At 37.9% G+C, this 24,812-nt stretch overlaps 2 protein-coding genes and 1 long non-coding RNA gene across 3 annotated transcripts in view; 2 read left to right on the forward strand and 1 right to left on the reverse strand.

The window, feature by feature from the left end:
* The window catches only part of LOC132113080 (uncharacterized), a 216,963-nt gene that overhangs the window by 120,054 nt on the left and 72,097 nt on the right, over positions 1-24,812 (forward strand). The gene's annotated exons all lie outside the window — the stretch shown is intronic.
* LOC132113308 (C-C chemokine receptor type 6-like) lies at positions 1,154-4,077 on the forward strand. Its single transcript, XM_059521117.1, has 2 exons — positions 1,154-1,441; positions 2,702-4,077. The coding sequence occupies exon 2, from the start codon at positions 2,717-2,719 to the stop codon at positions 3,794-3,796; it is 1,080 nt and encodes a 359-aa protein (XP_059377100.1). The 5' UTR covers positions 1,154-1,441; positions 2,702-2,716; the 3' UTR covers positions 3,797-4,077.
* Positions 6,313-22,238, reverse strand: LOC132113075 (D-beta-hydroxybutyrate dehydrogenase, mitochondrial-like). Its single transcript, XM_059520891.1, has 5 exons — positions 21,912-22,238; positions 12,172-12,741; positions 11,915-12,067; positions 7,115-7,248; positions 6,313-6,956 (listed from the first exon to the last, which is right to left on the reverse strand). The coding sequence occupies exons 2-5, from the start codon at positions 12,554-12,556 to the stop codon at positions 6,594-6,596; spliced, it is 1,035 nt and encodes a 344-aa protein (XP_059376874.1). The 5' UTR covers positions 12,557-12,741; positions 21,912-22,238; the 3' UTR covers positions 6,313-6,593.

Raw genomic sequence — 24,812 nt, forward strand, 5'->3', positions numbered from 1 at the left:
AAAAAACAAACAAAACAAAAAACTACAAAGGTTGATAAACAAACTAAAACAGGTGTGAGCCCTAATGAGCTAACAAATTAAAAAGAGGGGCAGGGTAACAATAGACAACAAACACAAACAGCATGGCCAGAGTGCAATGGATGAGTCTCGCCCTGAGTGAACCGACTTCTTGATCATGGTGTCTCCCCTGCCAGGTAATAAAACATCAGGGTAAAGTTCTGAGGAATTATTGTAGATGTATTGTATACGTTCATCACACCCACACTTTAGGGAACTATAGTGGTACAGAATATTTTTAAAAACCAAGTAAACAACAACAAAAACAACACAAAGTTTTACTAAGAGATGCGAACAGTCAGAAAGACTGTAACATTCGGCCTTATCAGTCAAATATACATGAATTTAAACGAGGTCAGATTATACTGTGAGAGAGCTTGGGGTGTTTAAAAAGATAGTACAGACAATTTTAAAGTGAAACAATATTCACAATACAATAAAAACGGGAAACCTCAGGCTGTTAAATGCATAGAGTCCATAATGCCATGCCCTAAAACAGTATGAATAAGTCCCAGAATGTTAATAGTCTCAAATGCAAGTGTTTAACCAAAGCCACTAGAAGGCAAGACTGCAAACTTTAGCCAAACAAGTGTAATGGCTAATTGTAACTAAAAAGAGTCCAGATGTCAGTGGAGGAGAGACTTCACTACGCTAAATAAACAGCATTTTAGAGGAAAAAGCTAATCATTTAATGAATCGACAGCCTATCTGCTAACCTGAAACATGTTTTACACTAAACAATACTTTTGGATTGAACTACTTCAAATAATGTCCATTTCCACTTTCCTGTCATCTGATGAGTGATCACTCACATGAAAGGCAGGCCCAGTCTCATTTAAAGGCATACACACATTAAACTAGGAAAGAGGTATATAGTGGCTAAGACATCATCCAAATCATAAAACCATCATAATGCATATTGATTGGATTCAAACGTGTCCTGTGTGACAGTGTCACAAGGCAATGCAGCAGTTCCTCTGTTTACTTCTCAGTTTTGGTTTGGTGAAGTCAGATGATCCATGTCTGCGACTTGTTTTTAAAACAGCAGTCCCTTAAACTTTGATTTATGTATATTTAAGAGATCAAAGCTTTTCCTGTAGATGGTAAAAAGCCAAGTGTGCTTTCTCATCGTTGTAGGAGGACAAAAATGGCATCAAAGAAAAAGCTTCATCAGATAGCAGAACAACAGAGACATTTTATCAACACTGTAATTGTGTCAACACCTACAGCATGATCTCACATGTGGGCGGGTCTATAGAAACATAAAAGAACAGAGTCAGAGGAACTCCACACTGAAACAGGTGCATCACACGTGAAATATTCCTCTCAAATCAGTCAGAGAAAGAGTCAGAAAGAAGGACTTTAAAGAAGAGGCCGATTTGAGGTACAGCATTTTAAATGCAGATATTAATTTGATCAAAGTGCATTTGATTGCAATAGATTGTGGGGGAAAACTTTTGTCATTTTGTTTTGACAGCTGATTGAATGTAAGAATTATGTCAAGTGACATTTATTTCTATAGCACTGTATACATTACAGATTATCACAGGAAAATAACTTTGTAATAATGTTGTCAAATTAATCAGTTATGAAATGAATTCATTTGCAATATAAGCAGCTCTACAGAAGACAAAATGGTCATTATTCAGCTCAGTTAAATTCAAGTTTTGTTCTCATCCGTTAGTGTCAGTGCAGTAAAGTCTATAATATTACAGATTATTATTTTTTTAATGCTTAAATACTGTTGGACATAAATTGTGCCTGAGCATGGCTTTCTTAAAAGAAAACAAACATTTTATTTTCCATTATTATTTTAATGAACGAGCTGGACTGAACATTATCTAAACTTTTTTCCCCCCTTAAAATAAGTAAATGCAGTCAGATTTTTAAATATGCAGAAATACACCTGCAGTGCTGTGTACAGTAGGTTTTGCAGTGGGTACAGCTAACTGCTGAAAGTTAATTTTTCATAAAGATGACTGTAGTATCGTGTTATCAGAATGTGGTATCTGCTATCTACACAGAAGCAGCCATGGTGCACAAACATTTACATAAATTCCTCTTACACACGCCACCAGGCAAAAGTTTAGCATACTTACTTAGCATAAGAGTACTTACTACAGTAATATACTAACAGTGCAAACTAACTGTAATGTCTTCTGACACTTTGCACTTCGATGTACGTCAATTGCCACTAAATTCAGTTAGCTGAACTTTAGAGCGATTTCAGTAGGAGTACGACTTCAGTACGTGTTAATATAATTCAATTTTCTTTAAAATATTGTTCAAATGGTCTCTAAATTGAATTTCCATTGACATTATATGAAACTGTATTGTTTTAGCCAACAGCATCAAAATAAGATGATTAAAACATATTGAATTAAAATGTTCTTTAAAGTGGAACTTTTAAATTGACATTGTTAGAAAAGTGCACTTTTTGAAAGACAAAAGGTGATGGTGGCCTCTTATTTAATTAATTTTACAATATTTGCAAGTATGGTTTTTATTTCAAGTACACTTTCACAGTTTTCACAGGGGATGAGCTTTTGTTTGATATGCAAATGCTATATTTTTCTCTTGGAAGTATTGTGTAGATTTTCAGATTTTTTTATTCTGCCCATCTCTCTCTTCTTTTTCTTTCAAGGTCAGTTGTACAGTTATGAATGAGTCTGATAATTTTGATGGTATGGGGACTACGGTGACTACGGTGACTGATGATTATGTTGATCCACAACCTTGTAACCTGGCACAGTTCAACGAACAGCAAGTGACCATCCCAGCATTCATCTATTCTCTAATTTGCACACTCGGCCTGCTGGGCAACGTTTTGGTCCTCCTAACGTACTCCTTCTACAAGAAAGCAAAAACCATGACAGATGTCTACCTGGTTAACGTGTCACTGGCGGATCTCCTCTTCGTCATCGCCCTTCCACTGATCATCTACAACGAACAGCACGACTGGAGCATGGGCACGTGGGCATGTAAGATTCTGAGAGCAGCCTACAGCATCAACGTGTACAGCAGCACGCTCCTGTTGGCCTGCATCAGCGGTGACCGCTACATCGCCATCGTGCAAGCCAGACGATCGGTTCGAATTCGATCGCAAGCTCAGGTCTACAGCCGTCTCATCTGCTCGGTCATATGGCTGCTCGCTTTCATCTTGTCTCTGCCTACGCTTATATATTACCAGGAGGAAAACAAGGAATGCATCCTTAACTTTGATGAGCACAACCTTGCCAGAATCATGAAGATCCTGATTCCGAGCATGCAGATGGTCCTCGGGTTCTTGGTGCCATTGATGATCATGATATTCTGCTACTCGTGCACCATGGTGACTCTACTCAAAGCTCAAAACTTCCAGAAGCACAAGGCGATCCGCGTGGTCCTGGCCGTGGTCTTTGTGTTCGTCCTTTGCCATCTGCCTTACAATGTGGCGCTTCTCGTCCACACCAGTAAACGGTTCAGTGAGAGGCTCTGCGAGGATGAACAGGCGACTCTGATGACTTTGTCCATCAGCAGGAGTGTGGCCTACCTTCACTGTTGCTTGAATCCCATTCTGTACGCCTTCATCGGGGTTAAATTTAGGAGCCACTTTTTTCAGATCTTCCGAGACTTGCGGTGCCTGGGGAAACGGTACATTTCGAGACGCTCCTCTCAGCAGACCTCCGAGCTGTACATATCAGCAAACAAAACCGTTGTTGGACAGAACCACGAGAACCCGTCATCATTTACAATGTAACCAAACTTTTGAGCGTTGTTCTCAAGGAAGAAGTGAGCTGTGGGTTGTTTGTTTGGTGCTTGGTTTGTGTTTTAGTTTCATGGATTGCCAAAATGAAAGTGAAACTTTTGGTAAAATTTTTGGCTTCAGGAAAAAGTTTCCATTACTGCATTAACTGACATTGACTAACAACGAGCAATACATTTATTACAGCTTTTATGTATTACATGCCATCTCAGGTTCATTAAATAATATTCATATATTCAATTTAGCAAAGCATTAGTTGGCCAAAAAAAAAAAATATATATATATATATACACAGTACAGAGCAAAAGTTTGGACACACCTTCTCATTCAAAGAGTTTTCTTTATTTTCATGACTATGAAAATTGTAGAGTCACACTGAAGGCATCAAGGGCTATTTGACCAAGAAGGAGAGTGATGGGGTGCTGCGCCAGATGACCTGGCCTCCACAGTCACCGGACCTGAACCCAATCGAGATGGTTTAGGGGTGAGCAGGACCGCAGACAGAAGGCAAAAGGGCCAACAAGTGCTAAGCATCTCTCGGGGAACTCCTTCAAGACTGTTGAAGACCATTTCAGGTGACTACCTCTTGAAGCTCATCAAGAGAAAGCCAAGAGTGTGCAAAGCAGTAATCAAAGCAAAAGGTGGCTACTTTGAAGAAACTACAATATGACATATTTTCAGTTGTTTCACACTTTTTTGTTATGTATATAACTCCATATATAATTCCACATGTGTTAATTCATAGTTTTGATGCCTTCAGTATGAATCTACAATTTTCATAGTCATGAAAATAAAGAAAACTCTTTGAATGAGGTGTCCAAACTTTTGGTCTGTACTGTATATATATTCATTGTTAGTTCATGTTAACTAATGTAGTTAACTCCTGTTAATAAATGGAACTTTATTGTAGTTTTACCTCTTGTTTTGAAAGTACTGATATGGTAAATATGGTAAATATTTTTGTTTTCTAAATGTTGTCCTATTCAAATACTTTTTCATTACAACCCATACCTGATTTGCAAGGCAAATGCATATCAGGAAATACATATCAGTCTAGTCAACAATATGGTATTAAACTATGAGTGTTAAGGTAAAAGATGCATTTATCTAGTAAAAGGCTCAGTATAATGCATTATAGAAATATGAAAAACATCAAAATTAGATTACAAGCAGGAAGAGCACTGCATTGCAGCAAGCCACAGGTATTTGTGTGCGTTTACAATTGTAAAAATGCTGAGTTTTTAGTAAAGGATAGGTGTAGAGCATTAGACTATACAGTCTGTACAGTATAAAAACCATTACACCATTTGAATGTCCCCATTTAGACAGCTAAGTAAACATGTGCGTGTGTGTTTGTGTGTGTGTGTAAACTGTAAAATTATTACAAGGGTCAATAAACTTTTGAAAATTTTAAATTTTAAAAATGATTACCTGAGTTGTTGAGTGAACAAGAACACTTCACTGTGTAACTGTGATAGTGCTCAATGAGATCTGCTGGACAGGTTTATGAGGTGATAAAACAGTGTTGTATTACGTAGAATTGTAATGCTATATAACTTCTGGAGTGTTAGACAGGGACTTTTGGCCTTGTGGTTGGAAAGGAGGCCCTCTATCTAAGCATATCTTTGTGAAAGACAATGACACACTTCTTCTTCCTTTGAATGTAACTGTACATACCAAAGTTGCTGAAAGTAGTGGGATGATTATCTAAATCTAACAAAATGGGTCACAGAGCAATACAGTTCCATGTAAAAAAGCAGAAATGAAACACTTTATAAATGAAACGTCATGACTTGACCTGGAGTAACATCATATCCACGAAAGTAGGAAACATTACAGGAGGAAAACCCTGGTGAAAGAGGCTTTTCAACCATTTCAGAGAATATAAGTCGTTTGATCTATTTAAATGATGCGTATCTTAGTTCCTCATACTACATCTGTGAACAACACAAGGAGTTTGCATACAGATACAATATGGCATCATAAAATGCCCAAATTTTCATTACAAATTCTCCAACCAGCTTAATGAATGGCAAGTTTCTAGGTCATTATTATTATTATTTTGATTTTTTAAATGCATTTAAAAGTTTAATTTAGTACTGGGATGCAAAGCTGAATTTTCACCAAATAATCTTTTGGGAATCATTCTATGATCCTGTTTTGCTGCTCAAGAATTATTGCTTCATATTTTTGGCAAACCATGGTACAGTTTTTTTCAAGGATTCTATGATGAATAGAATGTTCTTTTTAAAAATAGAATCTTTCAATTTCACTGCCCCAAACTTTTGAAACAGTAGTGTATTTTCAGGTTAACCTGTCACCTTTTTTCTTAGGTTTTCAGTCTTTTACCTTTAATAGTTTTAGTGGTCCTACAGTTTGTGGTGTTGCAAATGCATTTTTGTATCAAAAATGTTCCATATAGTACTTTCTCTACTCATACATCTATAATAGCAGTCACAATTCAGAACACCCCGTGTCTAATTAAACGGGGGGTGAATTGGAAGACTATCTTAGCCTTTAAAGTCCTTTTAATGTTGCCCATGATAAATTCTAGAGCATAGTCTTCAGCAAAATTATCTGTGAAAAAGACTATGTTTCTACTCAGGAAAAAAGGAGTACATAACACACCTTTGAAATAAAGAATGTTTCAGTACATTTCAGTATATTTGTGAACAACTGTCCAGGAAATTTTTTTAATGTTTTATGTTAGAGTTAAGTACAGCAGTCTTACAGCAACACTTCGGGCTTGAGTTATAAAAAAAGCTCTCTTATTCTTATATGAATAAACAAATTATGAGTAAAGCATTACTTTACGCTTGTGATACATGGAACTTACAGAAAACACAGAATCTGTGATACAAGTAGGGAGAAAAGGACATATGTAGAAAAAAAACATATCTCTCCAGGATACGAGCAGGTATCGGGTTTGAGGTTTGGGAGCAGTGAGAGCATGTATCATGGCATTGATAACCATAGAACAATCCTTAAATCCTGAAGTACACAATACATTAAAATATGCACATGCCATCTCAATGTATTTCTGGTTGAATGTTAGTTTACGTGCATCGTCAAATTCATCCCATATATCTTGCGGTGTTTTCTTGGGCAGAATGTTTGTGGCCATGCCAAAATTTCCAGGTTGAATAATACTGACCTACAAGAACAGAAAAATAAAATAATACACTGTGTCCAAAGCAATGTCCTATTAGTAGTAGTAGTAGTAATAATAATAATAAAAAAAAGAGTCCACTTAAGCTTTTAAACATCGATAACAATGTGAATTTCCCTTTAAAAGAATGACTAAGGCCTTACCTTAACTCCAAAACTGGCCATCTCTACTCTCAAGGAGTCTGCGAATGCTTCCAGTCCCCGTTTGGAAACACTGTAAGCTCCCATGTTCAGACAGTTGAAGAAAGAAAAGATACTGGACACATATAACATACGACCTAAGAATGAATGATGAAATTACTAGTAAGAAAAAATCTCCGTAAGGATTGCCAGATCACACAAATTTGCCAGATTACTGGGTGTACTGTTTGTTACAGTGTTGTTGTTTTTTTGTCATGTTTTTAACTATAATAGTATTACACAATCAAGAAGAATCAGTTTGTTTAACGGATTTATCAAATTTAAATGACATTTTTTCCCACAGGTAAAATTTTAGAATATTACATATAATGTCAAATATCAATTTCATTGTAGCAATTGTGCATTTTATTTCAATGAAATACTGTAATATTATATACAAGCTTTATAAAGGAAACCATTGTCTCTAAGCTCAACGGAAAATACAAATCAATCGACCACTTGTAAATACAGCCTTTTAAAAGGGTGCTAACCAAGTAACAGAGTAAAGTAAAAGAATAATTTAAAGTGCCCCCTATTATGCCATTTCAAATACTGTCTTTCATGCATTGTATAATGTGAATGTAAATGATCTGCAAAGTTGTAAAGCCAAAAGTGAATGATAAATTATAAATTCTATCATGACAACTCTCAGAGGGTTTGGCATGGTAATGTACACGACAATGTTAATGCTTGGGTTCAACACATAATTTTTGCTTTGTTGGAACAGCAGCTACATTAATTTAGTCTCTATTTCCTTCTCTGTTTCTACCACAGGATTGGCATCCCAACGTGACTACACAAGCTGGGTCCAACCCTTACAAATATCTGAGATGACTGTACACCTGAGAAGAGACGATGCCAATGCTGAAAGATACAAAACTAGCAAACTGTTCAATAAATTTGATTGCAATATAAATTTGCTGTTAATAGTGTTCACCGTCTGTTTGATTACATGTCACTAACTGGTCAATTTTTTGTACATTTCTTCCATTGGGACATCAACTTTACAGCCACCACTGTAGAAACATATTTTCTGTAAAGCTGCTTTGCAATGGTTTGTATTGTGAAATGCACTATACAAATAAACTTGAATTTAATCAAATTGAATTGATTTTGAATTGAAATTTTGTTTAAATTTTGATACGTTGGGTGATCCAAATTCAATGTCAATTCAATGTCCAATATCAATGTTAATTTGAGGTCCAATAGCGACTGCTGATGTTGATATTTGTTGTTTTTAGGTTGTGTAACCAAAATCCAAAGTCAAGTCAATGTCAAATTGGTGTCCAGTACTGACGTCAACCCGATTTTAGTTCTCTACCAAAAATAAAAATTCTGCCTGACGACATGTCCAAAGTCAATCTGATCTTATATTGACGTCCTGTGCCTGCTGGGATACTATGCATTGGGATAATCTCACATTGTAGTTAGGTTGACGGATAGTATGAACATTGGGATGGAGAGTGAATTTTAGTACTGCTTTGAACAAATTGAGTATCATTGGAAAATGAGGTAAAAGTAAAATGCATTTAAAGGAAAACAAAAGTTGTTTTATGTTGCATGCATGTAACCCTCAAACTCAACCTATATTTATAAAGCACTTTCAACACCACGACAAAAACCAAAGTGCTGTACAGATAAAGATAATGAAAAAAGAACAAATTATTTAAAAAATAATAATAAAAGAATAACAACAAATAACATACACAGCTAAAAAACATTGTCAAAAGCAAGAGAAAACAAAAGAGTTTTAAGCGCACTGAAAAACACACAAATTTGGAGAAGATATAATAGACAGAGGAAGGGCATTCCAGAGAAAGCAAGATCCCCTCTACTAGGGATGGGCGATACCACATATTTTGTTTTCGGTATGATACCGATACTATTAATAGGCAGTATCGTCAATACCGATATGATACTTCTAAACTGAACTTTTTAGATTATGAAATTTATTTTATTATTATTATTATTATGAATACAACGGTAATAATACCTACTTTCTATTTGAAATGCATTTTAACATTCAATACGCCTTAATTGCAACTTATTAGGTTCTATTTTTGTTTACACATGGTTAAAATATGTTTGCTGTAGCGGTTACCAAGGAAATCTACAAATACTATAGTTAAACTATGTTCACTTTACCATGGTTCATTGTCATAAGGGACTGCCAGTAATAGGCTGTTGCATGCATAAAATGCACCCTTTTTTTCCTCAGAGAGTATGCTTTAGATTAACAATACAGAATAGAACATGAGCATTATGAACTTTTAAAATTCAAATTTAAATAAATGTACAGCACAAACTAGGGTACAATTTCAATAGGTTTATTGTGAAATAACTCAAACATATAGCCTATGTTTTTGCTCCATTGTTCTGGGCTGCCTTTTCCAAAAACTTGCTCATTTTAGGCTACTCTTGGGAAACGCAGCTCTATTTAAATGCACGTCAGAAGTGAGTGAATGCTCTCTGTAATGGATTGATTCTGCTTCGCAACATTTGCGTGTGTTCAGATGAGCAGGAAAATCCCTTCCACACAATTATTTGCTAACAGAGGTTATTCGTTTAATTTAAGGCATATTGTAGGCATTATTTTTTGTTTAATAAACAAAATCACTGGTAAATAAAAACAGCTTACTATAAATATTTTTCATTTGAGTATCGATACTTTCGATACTCACATCAGTATCGATATATCGGTACTTCAGGATCGATTTGCCCATCCCTGCCCTCTACATTTTAGACAAGATCGCAGAACAATTAGGAGTAGTTGATCATTTGAGTGCAGAGATCTGCTGGATTGAAAGACACTAATTAAATCAGTAACATAGTCAGGTGATAGACCATGTACAGCCTTGAAAACATGCAATGAATTGTAATGAATTCTGTATCATATAGGTAACCAATGCAGTTTGATTAACACATGAGCAATATGCTCTCTCCCCTTTGCAGCTTGCTCAGAACTTTTGACAGGTACAAACAAAATAGAGCTGATTTACAGAACAATTACATTAGTCCAAATGAGATGACACATAAGCATGACCAACATTCTCCATATCTTCAAAAGAGAGGATGGACTTCAACTTAGATATTGACCTTAAATGGAAAAGGCTATTTTTAATAACATAACTAATTTGTCAGTCAAATTTGAGTTCAGAATAAAAGATGACACCAGGGTTGTTGTTTTTTACACATTTTTACATGATCACCTACACACACACACACAAGTCCTGGCAAGAGACATCAATAGTTGGTAAGTAAAGCTGTCAAGGTCATTTTGTTCAGCTACACATCTGATGAAGTGATTAATTTCCCTTTAATACAGATGATGCCAATATATTTTTCTATGAGTCTGCTACGTTAGCAATAACAACATTACCTGCTTGATGGACTGGGTTGCCAGGTTTTCACAACAAAACCCGCCCAATTGCTACTCGAAACTAGCCCAAACTAACCATGTTTCGAGGGGGTCCCCTAGTAAAAATCACATCCCAGGGGCTAAACATCACATTATTGGGGATGCTTCAATCCGGGGACATGAAAAACAACCTGTGGCAACAGTGTTAAAGTAGCCCAATTCCACAGGAAAACCGCGGCAACACGAACTAATAGTAATGTCTACAATGGACACTAGCGCTGTCACGGCGTGACCACAAAAGCTTCAAGTTGTCTGATTTGCCATGGTCTCCCTGATGCACTATTAGTAGTAAACCATTCCTCATGTATACACATCCTTACAAGTAAAATTTTAGCTGTGTTATTTGTGTCCCATTCAAAAATTGCTCTTGAGAAATGTTATGCTTATTGTCCACCCCAAACCGTTAGATAAAATTTACGCCCCTGCAAAAAGAATCAGTAGTTAAAAGGTCTACATTTAAACTTTTATTTAAAAACAACTTCAAGACCCCCACCCCAGCCAATGGACCTAGGGGTACTGAAAAAATTGCAACCAGCAGAAGAGAGTTCAGAGAGTGAAAACATGTTGCAAAAGAGTGTTGCAAAGAGTTCATTCAGATTAAAAGTCTTATTTGCCAGTGATCTCACTTTTTCAATGCCATAGTCCTGGAGTGGTGTCAGAAGAAAATAGGGAAGATTGAATGGAAAAGTTTACCGGATTTAAGCAACAAAGGTTTAATTGGTTGATTCCATGTGCGGCCGACCCTTGCCTTTTGCAAACCATCCACGACCACCAGGACATCAGCACCAGGGACCAGAAGACAGACACAAGATATGAACATCTCAGGTTCACCTCCTTGACCTCTTCCACGGAGGACAGTGGTCCGAATAATGGAAAACTCCCAAACTTCTTTGATCTCATGAGGACCGTATCGTGCTTCCCATGCTTCCTTTGGCATTTCCTGCACAGGCAACAATATCCAGGCAGGTAACCAACCTTCCTCAGCGCAACTGGCACAGGCACATACTGTGTGTAGCAATGCCAGTCTGCTCTGGTATCGCAAAACAAACAATCAGACACCGCCGACTGAATATTCAGAAAAGTTAAGTGATCGCACACCAGAGGGGAGCAAACAGAGCGCGTAATAGAACAAATAAGGAAACTAAATACTAAAACACGTAAAAACAGACGGAGACAGCACACCGGCAAACATCCTGGCACCATCTTTGAATGGTCACATGAACAGTTGTAGGAAACCTATCGTAGGAGACTCCCAAAACAATATTAGAAACCATAAAATGGAATAATAATGGGCACTTTATCAGCAATGACATTATACACAAGTTAGAATAGACAGCACCAATGACCTTTGGATGCTCTGACAAGTGACAAGAATGGGATGGTGACTCTGATGGCACCAAACAGGTTAACGTCAGCCATCTTCTGGAAGTCCATGGCAGTGCTCCACTCAGTCTCTCCCCAGTCACAGATTCCAGCATTATTTACCACCGCATAGAGGCCTGAAAAATTACAACAATATACAGAACAAGATGAAACAATATGAAATTCTCATCCTTGAAATGTGAAATACTATGAATAAGATGTTTTCAAGTGTTTAAGTTACCCTTCTCTGGCAAATTTGCTTGCACAAAATCCTTGGCCAAGCTGACATCATCATCTTTGGTTACATCCAGCTGGAGCACCTTCATACGGTCAGAGCCTTTTTCAACAAGACTCTGAGCCCCGGGACCCTCAGGACATAAACATCCGGCAAACACTGTGAAGCCCATGCAGTCCAGTTTCTTTGCAAGGTGATGTCCAAATCCACTGTCACAGCCTGTAATCAACACCGCCCGGCCAAATACATCCGACAGGCCATTTTCTGCATGGAATACCGTTTTAGCCCAGAGCATGAAGCAGATGACCAGACCGAAATAAGTGTATATGTGTTCGTCACTCAAACAGTAGGAAATGAGCAGGATGGTCACGCTGAAAAACACTGGCTTCATTGTGAATTAGAATCTCTGATTGAGGAACCTTTAATTGATGAAACAGAATAATTACAGTTGAAAACAGCATGAAGATACAAGTGGATTAAGGGACCTCACAGGATTAGCAGTTACATAAGATATCATGCAAGTAATATTAAGCATTGTAACAGCATTGCTTTACCTTGTTTTTTCCCTTGTGGTATCTGTTGGCATGCAAACACACACACACACACACACACACACACAAAAGATGAATAAGATCACACTCTACTGCAACCAGGCCATGAACAAAGACAGATTGATCAAGCGATTAAGAGCTGCGATCAGATTTACTGTAAACTATAGGCTGTAAATTAAGATAATCAACAGATACACAGACACAAATGTTCCAGTTTGAGGTGTTAACCACTGTTGGGGAAAGTTACTTTTAAAAGTAATGCATTACAATATTGTGTTACTCCCTAAAAAGTTACTAATTACGTTACTTTTATGTTAGGGCTTGATTGTTTTTAATATAAGAAGTTCTATTTATAGATATAATAGAAAAGCCCTTTCACACCAAAAAGTGTAATGAACGAAGGAAAAGTAAATCCACGTCTGTACATTAGAACACCGAAGACAGTTCAACAGTCTTCAGTGTAAATAAAAATAAAAAGACACAATGAGACATGATTGTTAGTTTATCTAAAGTAATTTTAGCTTAACTGGTTCATCAATGGTCAGCAGCAAAGACATAAGTGTCACAGTGTCTGGTCTGGGTATCCCTGGGTGTCCACTAGAGGTCTCACTTTTCCCCACTCATTTCCCCAGTACTGCACAGCCTTTGTATGGACTCATCACTGTTCATTTCACACAGCCGTTCCCACTTACATTGTTTGCACCTGCCCATATATACCCTGGTTGTTTCTGTCATTGTCATTGAGTCCTTTTCTCATGTCACCCTGCGTTTCATGTTTGATTAACATTGTACATGTTCTTCATTTTCTTGGACTGCTTACCTGGTTTTCGACCTTTGCCTGACTTGATATAAGATTTTGGATACCCTATTAAACACTGCTTTTGGATCTAACTGTTTGTGTGCGTTTCATGACAGAAGGACTCCATCATGCCCAGATCCAGCGGTGTGGGATTTCGAATCCGATCCCCAGCCACCATGGAGGAGCGGAGGGGGAGACTCTTGAACTTGACCACCTTTTTCCAAAGGGAGAGTGGGGTGGGTGGTCTGGCTCAAGTGTTTTGGACCATGGCAGTAGGGCTGGGGTATAACGTTGAGGCACTAAAGGACTTGTTTAACAACTGCCTTAATGACCCTTGATCTCCCAGAACTGGGTCAAGTCATGGTTGGTCTTTATGATCCCAATCAAATCACTACCGTTCTTCCAGAACTACATCCCGTCTCCGTAGATCTTCCAGCGCTTCGTCATATCACAGCCTTTGTCTGGACTCATCACTGTTCATTTCACACAGCTGTTCCCACTTACATTGTTTGCACCTGCCCATATATACTCTGGTTGTTTCTGGCATTGTCATGGAGTCATTGTCTCATGTCACCCTGCGTTTCGTGTTTGCTTCCATTGTTCATGTTTTTCGTTTTCTTGGACTGCTTACCTGGTTTTCGACCTTTGCTTGGCTTGATATAAGATTTTGGATACCCTAGTAAACACTGCTTTTGGATCTAACTGTCTGTCTGCATTTCGTGACAATTAGTTAATAAAATGGAATTAGATACATTTATGTAATTTAACATTCAATTATGGCAGGTTTGCATCATATTCTGAGTTTGCATTTCACTCTTTTAATTCATTTTGATGAATAACAAAACAGTTGTTTTTTTTTTTTGTGAGTGGGATGAATTAATGTACATTCACATTTGTGACCCTGGACCACAAAACCGGTCTTAAGTGTCAATTTTATTAGTTGAGATTTATACTTATATCTGAAAGCTGAATAAATAAGCTTTCCATTGTTGTATGGTTTGTTAGGATTGGACAATACTTGGCTGAGATAGAAATATGTGAAGATTTGGGCCCGTATTCATAAAGATTCTAAGAATCCTCTCAGAAAACTCTTAATTTAGCTTAAAAACTTTTACGTAGGAGTCTTAGCTTAAGAGCGTTTCGGGACCGATCTGAAAGCAACTCTGAGTAAGGAAAAGACAAAAGCTTTCATCTTAGTGAGGAGGTGGGGTTGACCCCGTTGCTATGTATGACACAATCTTTTGAAGACTGTGATTGGTTGGTTGTCCAAGAAGGAAAAAAAGAGTGATTTTAAGTATAGGGTCTATTCTAATTCTCACTTTCAATTTACATGCATAATTTTGCCTATTTGACCGTTCACTCTCTATCTCTCTCACACACACACACACACACACACACTATGTGTGTGTATATAAATCATTTTTTTTTAATTTAATGTCCTATAAGGTATTTGATTGGCTTAGAATGATAAAAATTGTTCCACTCTTTCCAATTACAGTGATTGCTGTCCTATTTAAGTGGCAGTGTGAATGTTGGTTTTAATGTATCATGCATGGGATCAAGACCAAGAAGGGCGAGAAAGCCAAACTGGACAAAGGAACAATGTTTACTCTTAGCCCAGTTAGTGGATGAACACAAGGCCATTCTTAAAGGAAAATTCGGGACGGGTGTCACAGCAAGGGACAAGAAGCAGACATGGGAATGTATAGCACAAACTATTAACGGTTCATTCCCCCTGCTTGTGCGCACCTATAAGCCTGCTATATTCATAAATGCAGTTTTTTGAGCTTGCAAGGTGGGAATGTCCGGTGGAAACTAAATGAACTGCGACACAATAAGAAAGTGCTGTAATTGTTTGTGTGATCACTTTGCTTACAGAAGGTTGTGACAGACCCAAATTATCACTATTGCATTTTCCCAGTTGCCAAATATCGTAATGTTGTGACTACTTTAATTTCTGGCGCTATGGCATTTCTGTTGTTATGTTAGCAAGTCTAATAAGATCAGTCACAAACATGATCCCTGCACAATCTAATCTATAGCGTCTTATTAACTCACTGTCATCCATTGCATGCAACACATTTCTTCTGCCTCTTCGTCTTTCTGCCATTTTCCGCCTCCGCTAAAGAAACTCTTAAGCCACTTAAAAGTCCTCGTCTGTGCTCCTAACAAGTTTTTGACCTTAAGACCTCTTTTAAGGGTTAAGATGCTTTCTGAATTATTTTTTTCTTTACTAGGATTTTTTCTTTAATTTTAAGAGTAAACGCCCACATTTCTAAGAATTTTCTTAGAATTTTGTCACTAGAACCTACTTTTTGCATTAAGATTCTTAATGAATACGGGCCCTGGAATCTAAGGGTGCAATAAAGTTGTAAATATTGAGAAAATCACCTTTAAAAGTCATCCAAATGAATTCTTAGCAATGCATATTACTGATCAAAATTTAAGTTTTGATATATTTACGCTAGGAGATTTACAAAATATCTTTATGGAACATGATCTTTACTTAATATCCTAATGATTTTTGGCATAAAAGAAAAATTGACGATTTTGACATACTATTTTTCTTTTTGACTATTGCTAAAAATACACCCCAGCGACTTAACACTGGTTTTGTGGTCCAGGGTCACATTTAGTCTCCAACTACATGTTCACACAGCGCACACAACGCCTACTTTTTTTAAGTAACTCTAGTAAAAAAAAAATTAAAAAGTAACTTGTAAATTAAAAAGTAATGCGTTACTTTACTAGTTACATGGAAAAAAGTAATCTGATTACATAACTTGCATTACTTGTAATGCATTACCCCCAAGGCCCCAACACTGGTTATAACAAACATTCCATGGTTTATACACAATTGCAGATAAAGGAAATTTGTATTTAATCTTTTATTCAAGGAAGAACGAAAAGGTTTCACAAGTCAAATATTAACACAGTAAGACTTTAATTTGCTAAAATGCTTTTCAAATGTACATGTAAAGTTTTTATTAGGGACGGAACGATACATGTATACATACCAAACAGTTACGGTACAGACATCTCGGTTCGGTGCATAAGGCCTTATAAGGAATACAGGCAAATCACCCCCAATCCATAAAAAGGAGCACCCACAGCAAAACAATGCTATTTGAGAACCAGCCAACAGCAGAAGAACAGCGAATGCCGTGAGTTGCGCAATTGAAAAAAAAGCCCACTAAACAGTGACAATGTACTGACTTTGAATGAATCTCGCACAGAATGACCAAGAAGTATACTTTAAAGGCTTGTATATAGGCTGTTACATATTGCACCTTTTTCCCCTTGTTTATCTGTAAACTAAAATATATTTCAAAAATGTGTGTGTGTGTGTGTGTATATATATATATATATATATATGTATATATATATATATATATATGTGCGTATTTACTGCAGATTTTTTACATTTAACGGAACTTAATTTGTAGTATTTTCACATTTAGGTGGAAAAAATGTAATTGTAATTCGTACTACTGTCTGTTTAAAAACTAAGACTACAGACTAATAAAACTAAGAAAGAATAAGAAACTGAGCATAGTAGATTTGCTTTTTTCCCCCCATTGCACTGAAATCATATCGAATCGAACTCGGTTCAGACAGAAATCTATGCTCCGTTTCTTTTCATTTATTTCGAACAGGCAGTACAATAAAACAAAAAAAAATTCCCCAAGGTGTGAAAATACTAAATATTGCGTTGTTAAATATTACACACACACACACGTATAAAATCTGCAGTACATAAGGAATAAATTTGATTTAGTTTTCAGACAAAAAAAACAAACAAAACAAAAAAAACAGTATGATACGTAACAGCCTAAAAAAAATACTGAGTTTCAGTTCATTTTTGTGATGTGCTTAATTTGTTCACAGAAAGGAAACTCAAATTGTAGAAAGAGATAACCTATTTTTTTCCTTTATTTTACAAAAGCACAATGTTTTATTTTCATTGTGAGTGTTCACAAAAGCAGATCTTTTCATTGATGCATTATTAATAAGACAATAGGTGTTTAAAGTTGATTCTGCTGATATAAGAAAACAGTTGAACTGATCGCACCGGCATGCATGCAAACACACCCACAAAACACATCAGTTCCATCATTGCTAACTTGTCAGCGCAGCTGGTACTTTATCAAATTAAAATACATTGATCCAAACATTAGCATGCCCTCCTTTAAAGACACATTCAGAGTCAGCACATGGTCACTGACTAGTGGGCTTTGTTTTCAAGTGTGCAACTCATGGCATCCGCTGTTCTTCTGTTGGAGTTGCATTGCTGCAGGTGCCCCCTTCTGGATTAAGGGTGAAATTGCCTGTATTCATTGTAAGGCCTCATGCACAAAACAGAGATGTCCTTACTGTACGTGATGACACATTTTACATGCCCCTACACTGCTGTTTTGGCAGAGACCCAACCTTGAGTGAGCCACAAACAATCCACCATGTTTATTTGCTCACTAGGGCGTTTAAAAGCAGCATTCAAGTAAGAATTGTCTGCTAATTAGAGCTACAGAAATTATTTTTTCATGAGTAGTGAGAGATTTTCTGCTTTTTATTTTATTGTTTTGGCTATATTAACAGAATAAGTACTTTTTAATTAATCAATTAATCAATTAATACACAGATCTCATGTAAACATACGATTTCCTTCCCAGCCATTTACCTTCACAGACATAACAGACTGTTTTTTTTTTGTTTTTGTTTTAAACAAACTTGTGTGTATTTGACAGTCAAAGCGCAATGTGCTTCGGATGGGTGCACTGTATAAAAGTTAAGTGACGTGATATACAGCCAAGTACGGTGACCCATACTCAGAATTCATGCTCTGTATTTAACCCATCCAAAGTGCACAGTGGAAGTTTGAACTAATAAACTATATCAGAAGTTTAAACTAATATGGCTTTAAAGTGCATGATTTCAGCATGCTATACATGATAATCTAGACCAGGGTCTGCTACCTGAGAGTCAGTGTGGTTTCAGAAAAGACAGCGGAACCACTGACATGGTATTTACTGCTCGGCAGTTACAGGAGAAATTCCAAGAACAAAATGTTGATCTATATATGGCCTTCGTTGATCTAACAAAAGCATTCGACACAGTCAGCTGGGAGGGCCTATGGAAAATCATGGCTAAGTATGGGTGTCCAGACAAGTTCATTGGCATTGTGCGCAATCTCCATGATGGCATGATGGTCAGCGTCAGAGACCAGCAAGAACTCTCTGATCCGTTCCCAATCACAAACGGGGTGAAGCAAGGCTGCGTTTTAGCGCCAACGCTCTTCAGCATGGTTTTCTCTGCCACGCTGCAAGACTCATTCCAGAATTACAACAGTGGGATTAACTTCATTTACCTTTTTGACGGTGGGCTATTCAATCTGTGCAGGATGCAAGCCAAAACTAGAGTGGAGGAAGTCACTGTTCGAGAACTTTTGTTTGCTGATGACTGTGCTCTGGTTGCTGGCTCAAATAAAAATCTACAGGACAGTATGGACCACCTCTCCTCAGCTTGTAACAACTTCGGCCTAACAATCAGCACAAAGAAGACTGAAGTCCTATACCAACTTGCTCCTGGGAAACCCTACACTGAGCCAACCATCTTTTTGAATCGGCAAAAGCTTTCAGCCGTTGACAAGTTTATTTACCTTTGTAGTACACGGTCTCGTGCTGTGCACATAGATGATGAAGTTAACATCAGGATTGTCAAGGCCAGCGCAGCCTTTGGACGTCTTCGTGACTCAGTATGGGAAAGGACTGGCATCAAGCAGGAGACAAAACTGAAGGTCTACCGGGCTGTTGTCTTACCAACTCATCTGTATGGGTGCAAAGCCTGGACAGTCTACCAGCGCCATGCCAAAAAATTTAATCATATCCACCTGAGCTGTCTGAGGAAACTGCTGAGGATCAAGTGGCAAGACAGAATCCCTGACACGGATCTACACCATGCTTGCGAAGGAACAGCTTAGATGGACTGGCCACGTGACCAGAATGCCCTACGTGAGACTTCCAAAACAAGTCTTTTTTGGGGAGCTGAAAATGGCAAGCGAGTGTGGTGAAGTGAGTGACTCGTTGCCACGTCACCCTCATTACATATATGGCCAATAGGGTTCTGCCCCTTGGGGTATATAGACTCTTTGGATGCTCCCTGGGATACGTCATTGAAAGCCCGCCCCTTTGTCATTCATTCCAAGAGACCGTGGAGGTATGTGTGTTAGCCGTGTAGCCGGTTGTTTTGATGTTAGTATTAAGTGATGTTTCATTGTGCCTTCATCTGTATCTGTTTAGTGTGACACTCGGCCATCGAGGCTGTGCACGTTCTCGTGGCGACACTCACATTGTGGTAAGTTCTAATGTTAGTTTTTAACTTTGTGTAGTTTGTTTGTTTGAGCGACCTGCAATGCGTTTTAGTGTGGCGTGCCTTCGGTCTCCCATTGGTGTGACGTCTCCTCATAGCTGCGTCGGAGTATCAGCTGTTTATTGACTCACTAACATCAAATGACTGTCATATGATTTCCGTGTGATTGTTTGTGTGCGCGCGCCGAAATTGAATCAGGGTGAGTACATTTACGATCGTTTCTTTTAATCTGCAACTGTTTTTAATTAGATAGTTAATGAATATTTGTGTTTAGGAGTTCTCTTTTGCCCGTGTTAAAGCCAGGCTGAGCAGCTACTTTAGCAACTTGCTGTCAGCAATCCATGCTTCATTGAGCCACGTTTGCTGCTTTGTGGAAGCTGAATATCACTGCTGGACTCCACTTTATCTATTGCTCAGGCAATATGTTGTTTATGTTGTATGAATGTGGCTGGTTTTGTTACCAGTCCTTAGCCGCATGATCATCACTGTTAAATACCTGTGATTTATTACATGGAGTGATAATTAGCCTACCAAACTGGTCCCATCATTTGTGTAGGTTGGACTGATTGTGTGATTTTTGTGTTGTGACCGTTTGAATGGTTTATATTTATTTTCTTTGTCTTTATTATAGATGACTATTTATCTTATAACTTGATTTTTGTTTTCATTATTTGTCTCATTGTGATTTGGTTTGTCTCTAATCATTTCTATATTTATTTCTTTTCTGTATTCTGCAGGAGCTGGGTTTTCCTGGAGGCAGGCTGGTGGTTTTAGCTGCAGGCCTTCACCCTAAGTAGGGGTTATAAGTGTGGTGTGACTTTTTTATCACTATTTTGTAGTGGAGTGATTCTTCAAAGTGTGTTTGATTGCCATATGCAGCTATAGCTAGCCTGCTTCTCTGTGGTCTCAGCCCCTGCAGTGATCATATTCTTTTTGTTTTGGTTGCCTTTTTGATTACGAAATGACACAATTGATTGTGTTATTTGTTTAATTGCTTTCTTTAATAAAAATTGCCTGTTTCAATGTGAACTCACGTCTCTTGCCTCTCCTGAGTAAACGGACTTGTGTCCTATTTATTAGATTATTTCCCCGGTAATTCGGGGTGGCGTAGTCACTACTAGACGGCCACGTATTGCTACACGAGCACAAGGTGGCCCAAAAAGTGCTACAAGGACACCCTTAAAGCTTCCTTGAAGAGCTTTGGACTCGACCTGAAAAGCTAGGAATCCCTAGCACAGGATCGACCTGCCTGAAGAAGAAAAGTCCAGGACGGTGCAGTCCTCTGTGAGAGCAGGAGAAGCTACTGTGCTATCTTGAAGAGGCAGCTGCGCAAATCTACAAAGGAATGACATGTGGCTGTACCTCAGAGCTCTACATTTGAGCTCTACCTCTTCATCCATCTGCGCACTCATCAAAACCCGACAAAATGACAAAACGTGCCATGGTCATCATCAACTGTGATGGACGAACAAGAAGAAGATACATGATAATCAAAACCAAACAGATGTTTTTTGCCAAAATATCAGGAGGTACGAGCTGTAAAGACATAACGCTATTCTGGAAAAAAGGTTGGGGAGCAGAAGCTCATTTTGCACTTAACAGATACATGTACGATAACATGCTATTGAAAATAGACATTTTCAAAATGATATAATAAATGATCTGTGGGTTATTTTGAGCAAAAACTTCCCAGACACATTCTGGGGACACCTGAGAGACAACGCATGTAGGCCTACATCTGCAAGATGTCTTTTAAAGATCACTTGATCTGGAAAGCATCTGTTGTGTACAAACATCTGACGAATGTCTTTAAGATGTCAGTTTTATATACATTCTAAATCATAAATCATGTAAAATAGAGGTCTTTTTGATGCTCATGTGCTATCGGGGATATTACATCTTGAAAAAAGGGGCATACATTTACCCCATTATTCCAAAAATAACCCTAGTTTGAAGAATTATATTCTGGACATTGCAAGCATAAAAACATTTTTTTATATTGCTCTTCAGGTCACTTAGCCTATACTCACCCACTCCAAGTTAGCTCTGCTGTTTTACCGTCTCTGTGCTTTATTTACCAGCTTACATTACACGGATCACGTTTCTTTAGAGTAGGCCTCTGAAAGAAGTCTTTAACAAACTATTAATTTCAGCTGAACAGCTCATTTCCTCTTCTCTCCTCCTATCTCCTCCCAAGTGCAAACTAAAATCAAACACTAGCAGGTCCTAGAGAGCCAGCGTTCTCAAGTCTCATTCTAAATTGATTTGTTTAAACAGATCATTTTGAGAGAGAGAAAAAAAGATTCAGTGTGAAGAGCTTTGTTAAATCAGACTCATAATGAATCACTCGTTCGAACTGCTTGAATGATTAACTGTCAGGTGTTCCCATTTTCCTCAAGAGCAAGTGTGGCCATTTGTTATTTTAATGTGTTTGGCTTCCGGTGTCAGCCGCTTCCAGCCATTTTTAGCTGTAAATAACGGCTCATTTTTCTGCTTGATATGGCAAACTGGTATTTCTTACCATAATATTTTTTTTTTTGCATTGCCTTAATTATAAATATAAGATTGCTGTCACAGATTACTTCCACACTGAAAAAATGAGGTGGATACAAAGATAACATTTTCATGTACAAGCATGGACATTAAGGATTTTGGTTATAGGAAATAACTTGTGATTATTTAGGGCAGCTAACTCTCAGATGTTTGACATGAGCCACAGTCTCAGTCTCTGTTTTGGTCTGGCTAAACAAATATCATGCCACATTATAAGCAAAGTTATAATCAGCTTTTTTCTGCATCTTAGTCCTGCATAGTTGTTATTTGTTGCATGTTGACATGCATTTTTGGTTGAACACAAACATTTCTCAGATGAATAATAAACATTAGAATCTTTTTCAAAATGGTTTTAGATGATTTTAAGTTGTTAATGTAGATATAAGAAGTCAAAGCTTTGCTAATTGCTTATGTGTATTCAGGATATGGAACTCTGGAACAGTATGTCAAACTAGCTTGAAATGTTGTTCAGTGTGACAGCAGTGTTCTGAGGCATTAGACACTACTGGAAGCTTCAGCAAAAACTAATTTAAACCTCACATTTACAGTTGTATTATAATTATGCATGCAGGTTTTAATCACCATTTATTAATTGAGACTCAGACTGAATTAACTGTGTACTTTAAAAATGTACTTTCATCACAAGGCAAAATTACTTAAACCATGAAATGATGACTAGATCGAGTTATCTAAAACAGAAGTTTTCCTAACAAAATGTTAATGGCATTTTTGTACACAATGCAATGCATCCCTCCCCCAAACTTACTTTTGGCTCTTGTGATGAATATCCAGGTAAAAGTTAATTCACAAACACCAAGCCTTAGTTTTTCATGGATGGAGAAGTTGGCGTCAGTCTCAGAAGAGGTTTCTTCAGCTGTAAGATGGTAGGAAACCCTTCATTTATTTGACCTAACCCAACCCAACCTAACATCATGACATTGTGACACTCGTGATTGCAGTGGGAAATGCCACGCTGGATGCATTCTTTTGGATAAAAAGGATAAAGAAATACAAAAGTACCAAACAAAAGATTATGAAACCGTGGCCTGATTTCATGTCTTTAATCAATAATTTACCATTCACTCACTCAGACATATTCTGACCAAAAACATTAAAATGCAATTGTATCCTTACTATAATTGCAGAACAATGATTTTGAGGAAAATCATAAAATTATATAAAACAATTATTATTTGTAATGTATTAAAACATCTGACAGAAAATGAATGATGTTTATTCACTGACAACATGTGTTATGAGCTGACTGTCATGGGAAATATGTGTAATTGTCACAAGATATGTGTAATTGTCACAAGATATGTAACTTGTATTTTTTTTTTTGTTAAGAAAGACATTTTCAAAATAAAGTGAATGGAGCATTTACTATACTATGGTCAGGGGCATAAATAGACACTGGACTCTGGGATCAGGAGCTGGAATGGGTTTGAGACTGGACTCTGGGGATGTAGGGGTTTCGACAGCAAATGTGGACTCTAGACTAAAATCACATGTAGAATTAGTGGTCTTTCAGGACTAGCACAGTTGAGTAAAAGGTATAGAGAATATTTGTCACCATTGGCGATCCCCTGTCTCATTCTGGTCTTGTGTGTTTGTGTGTGCTTGTGTGTCTCGTTCTGCTGATTGTTTTATGTGGGCGTTACCATTACCTATCGGCAGCTGCATCTTCCCAGTCTATTTAATGCCCTGTCTTTCATCTCATGTTTGTCAGATCGTTGTTGGAGTTGTTGGATGCAGCAAGTTCTGCTTCACTGACTGAGTTCATCAACCACAGTATTGCTCATATGGATCAGCATCAGGAGAGTATCACTACCACGGGGCAGGCTGTGCAAGCGCTCGTGATGCAGGTGTCCAAGCTCTCCCAACAATTCCAACTCCTGAGAAATCCTACTGCATCACCCACACCACCGGAGCCAAGAAACCAACCTGAGCCACGCCTACCTGTTTCTCCGAGCTATGCTGGTGAGCCCAATTTTTGCAGAGCCTTTCTTACACGGTGTTCTGTGCACTTTTCTCTACAGCCCAGGACCTTTGAGAGAGAAGAGTCTCAGGTGGCATTTGTGCTTACCCTCCTCAAGGGTCAGGTGGCACTATAGGGGACGGCGGGACTTCCGAGATGAAGAGGGTCTTTGACCGTGCCATGGCAGGCAAGGACGCTGCCAGACTCCTCGCGGATCTAAGACAAGGTGATCGTATGGTAGCCGACTATTCCATCGAGTTCAGAACGTTGGCGTCAGAGTGCAGGTGGAACAAGGAGGTGCAGTAGGACATGTTCCTGGGTTTCGCCGACCGTGTCCAAAGAGAAATTTACATCTTGGAGCTCCACCAGAGTCAAGGAATTGCATCTGGATGCTCGTCTT

The sequence above is a fragment of the Carassius carassius genome, chromosome 32, assembly GCF_963082965.1.
Source record: "Carassius carassius chromosome 32, fCarCar2.1, whole genome shotgun sequence".
In the NCBI taxonomy this organism is placed as follows: domain Eukaryota; kingdom Metazoa; phylum Chordata; class Actinopteri; order Cypriniformes; family Cyprinidae; genus Carassius; species Carassius carassius.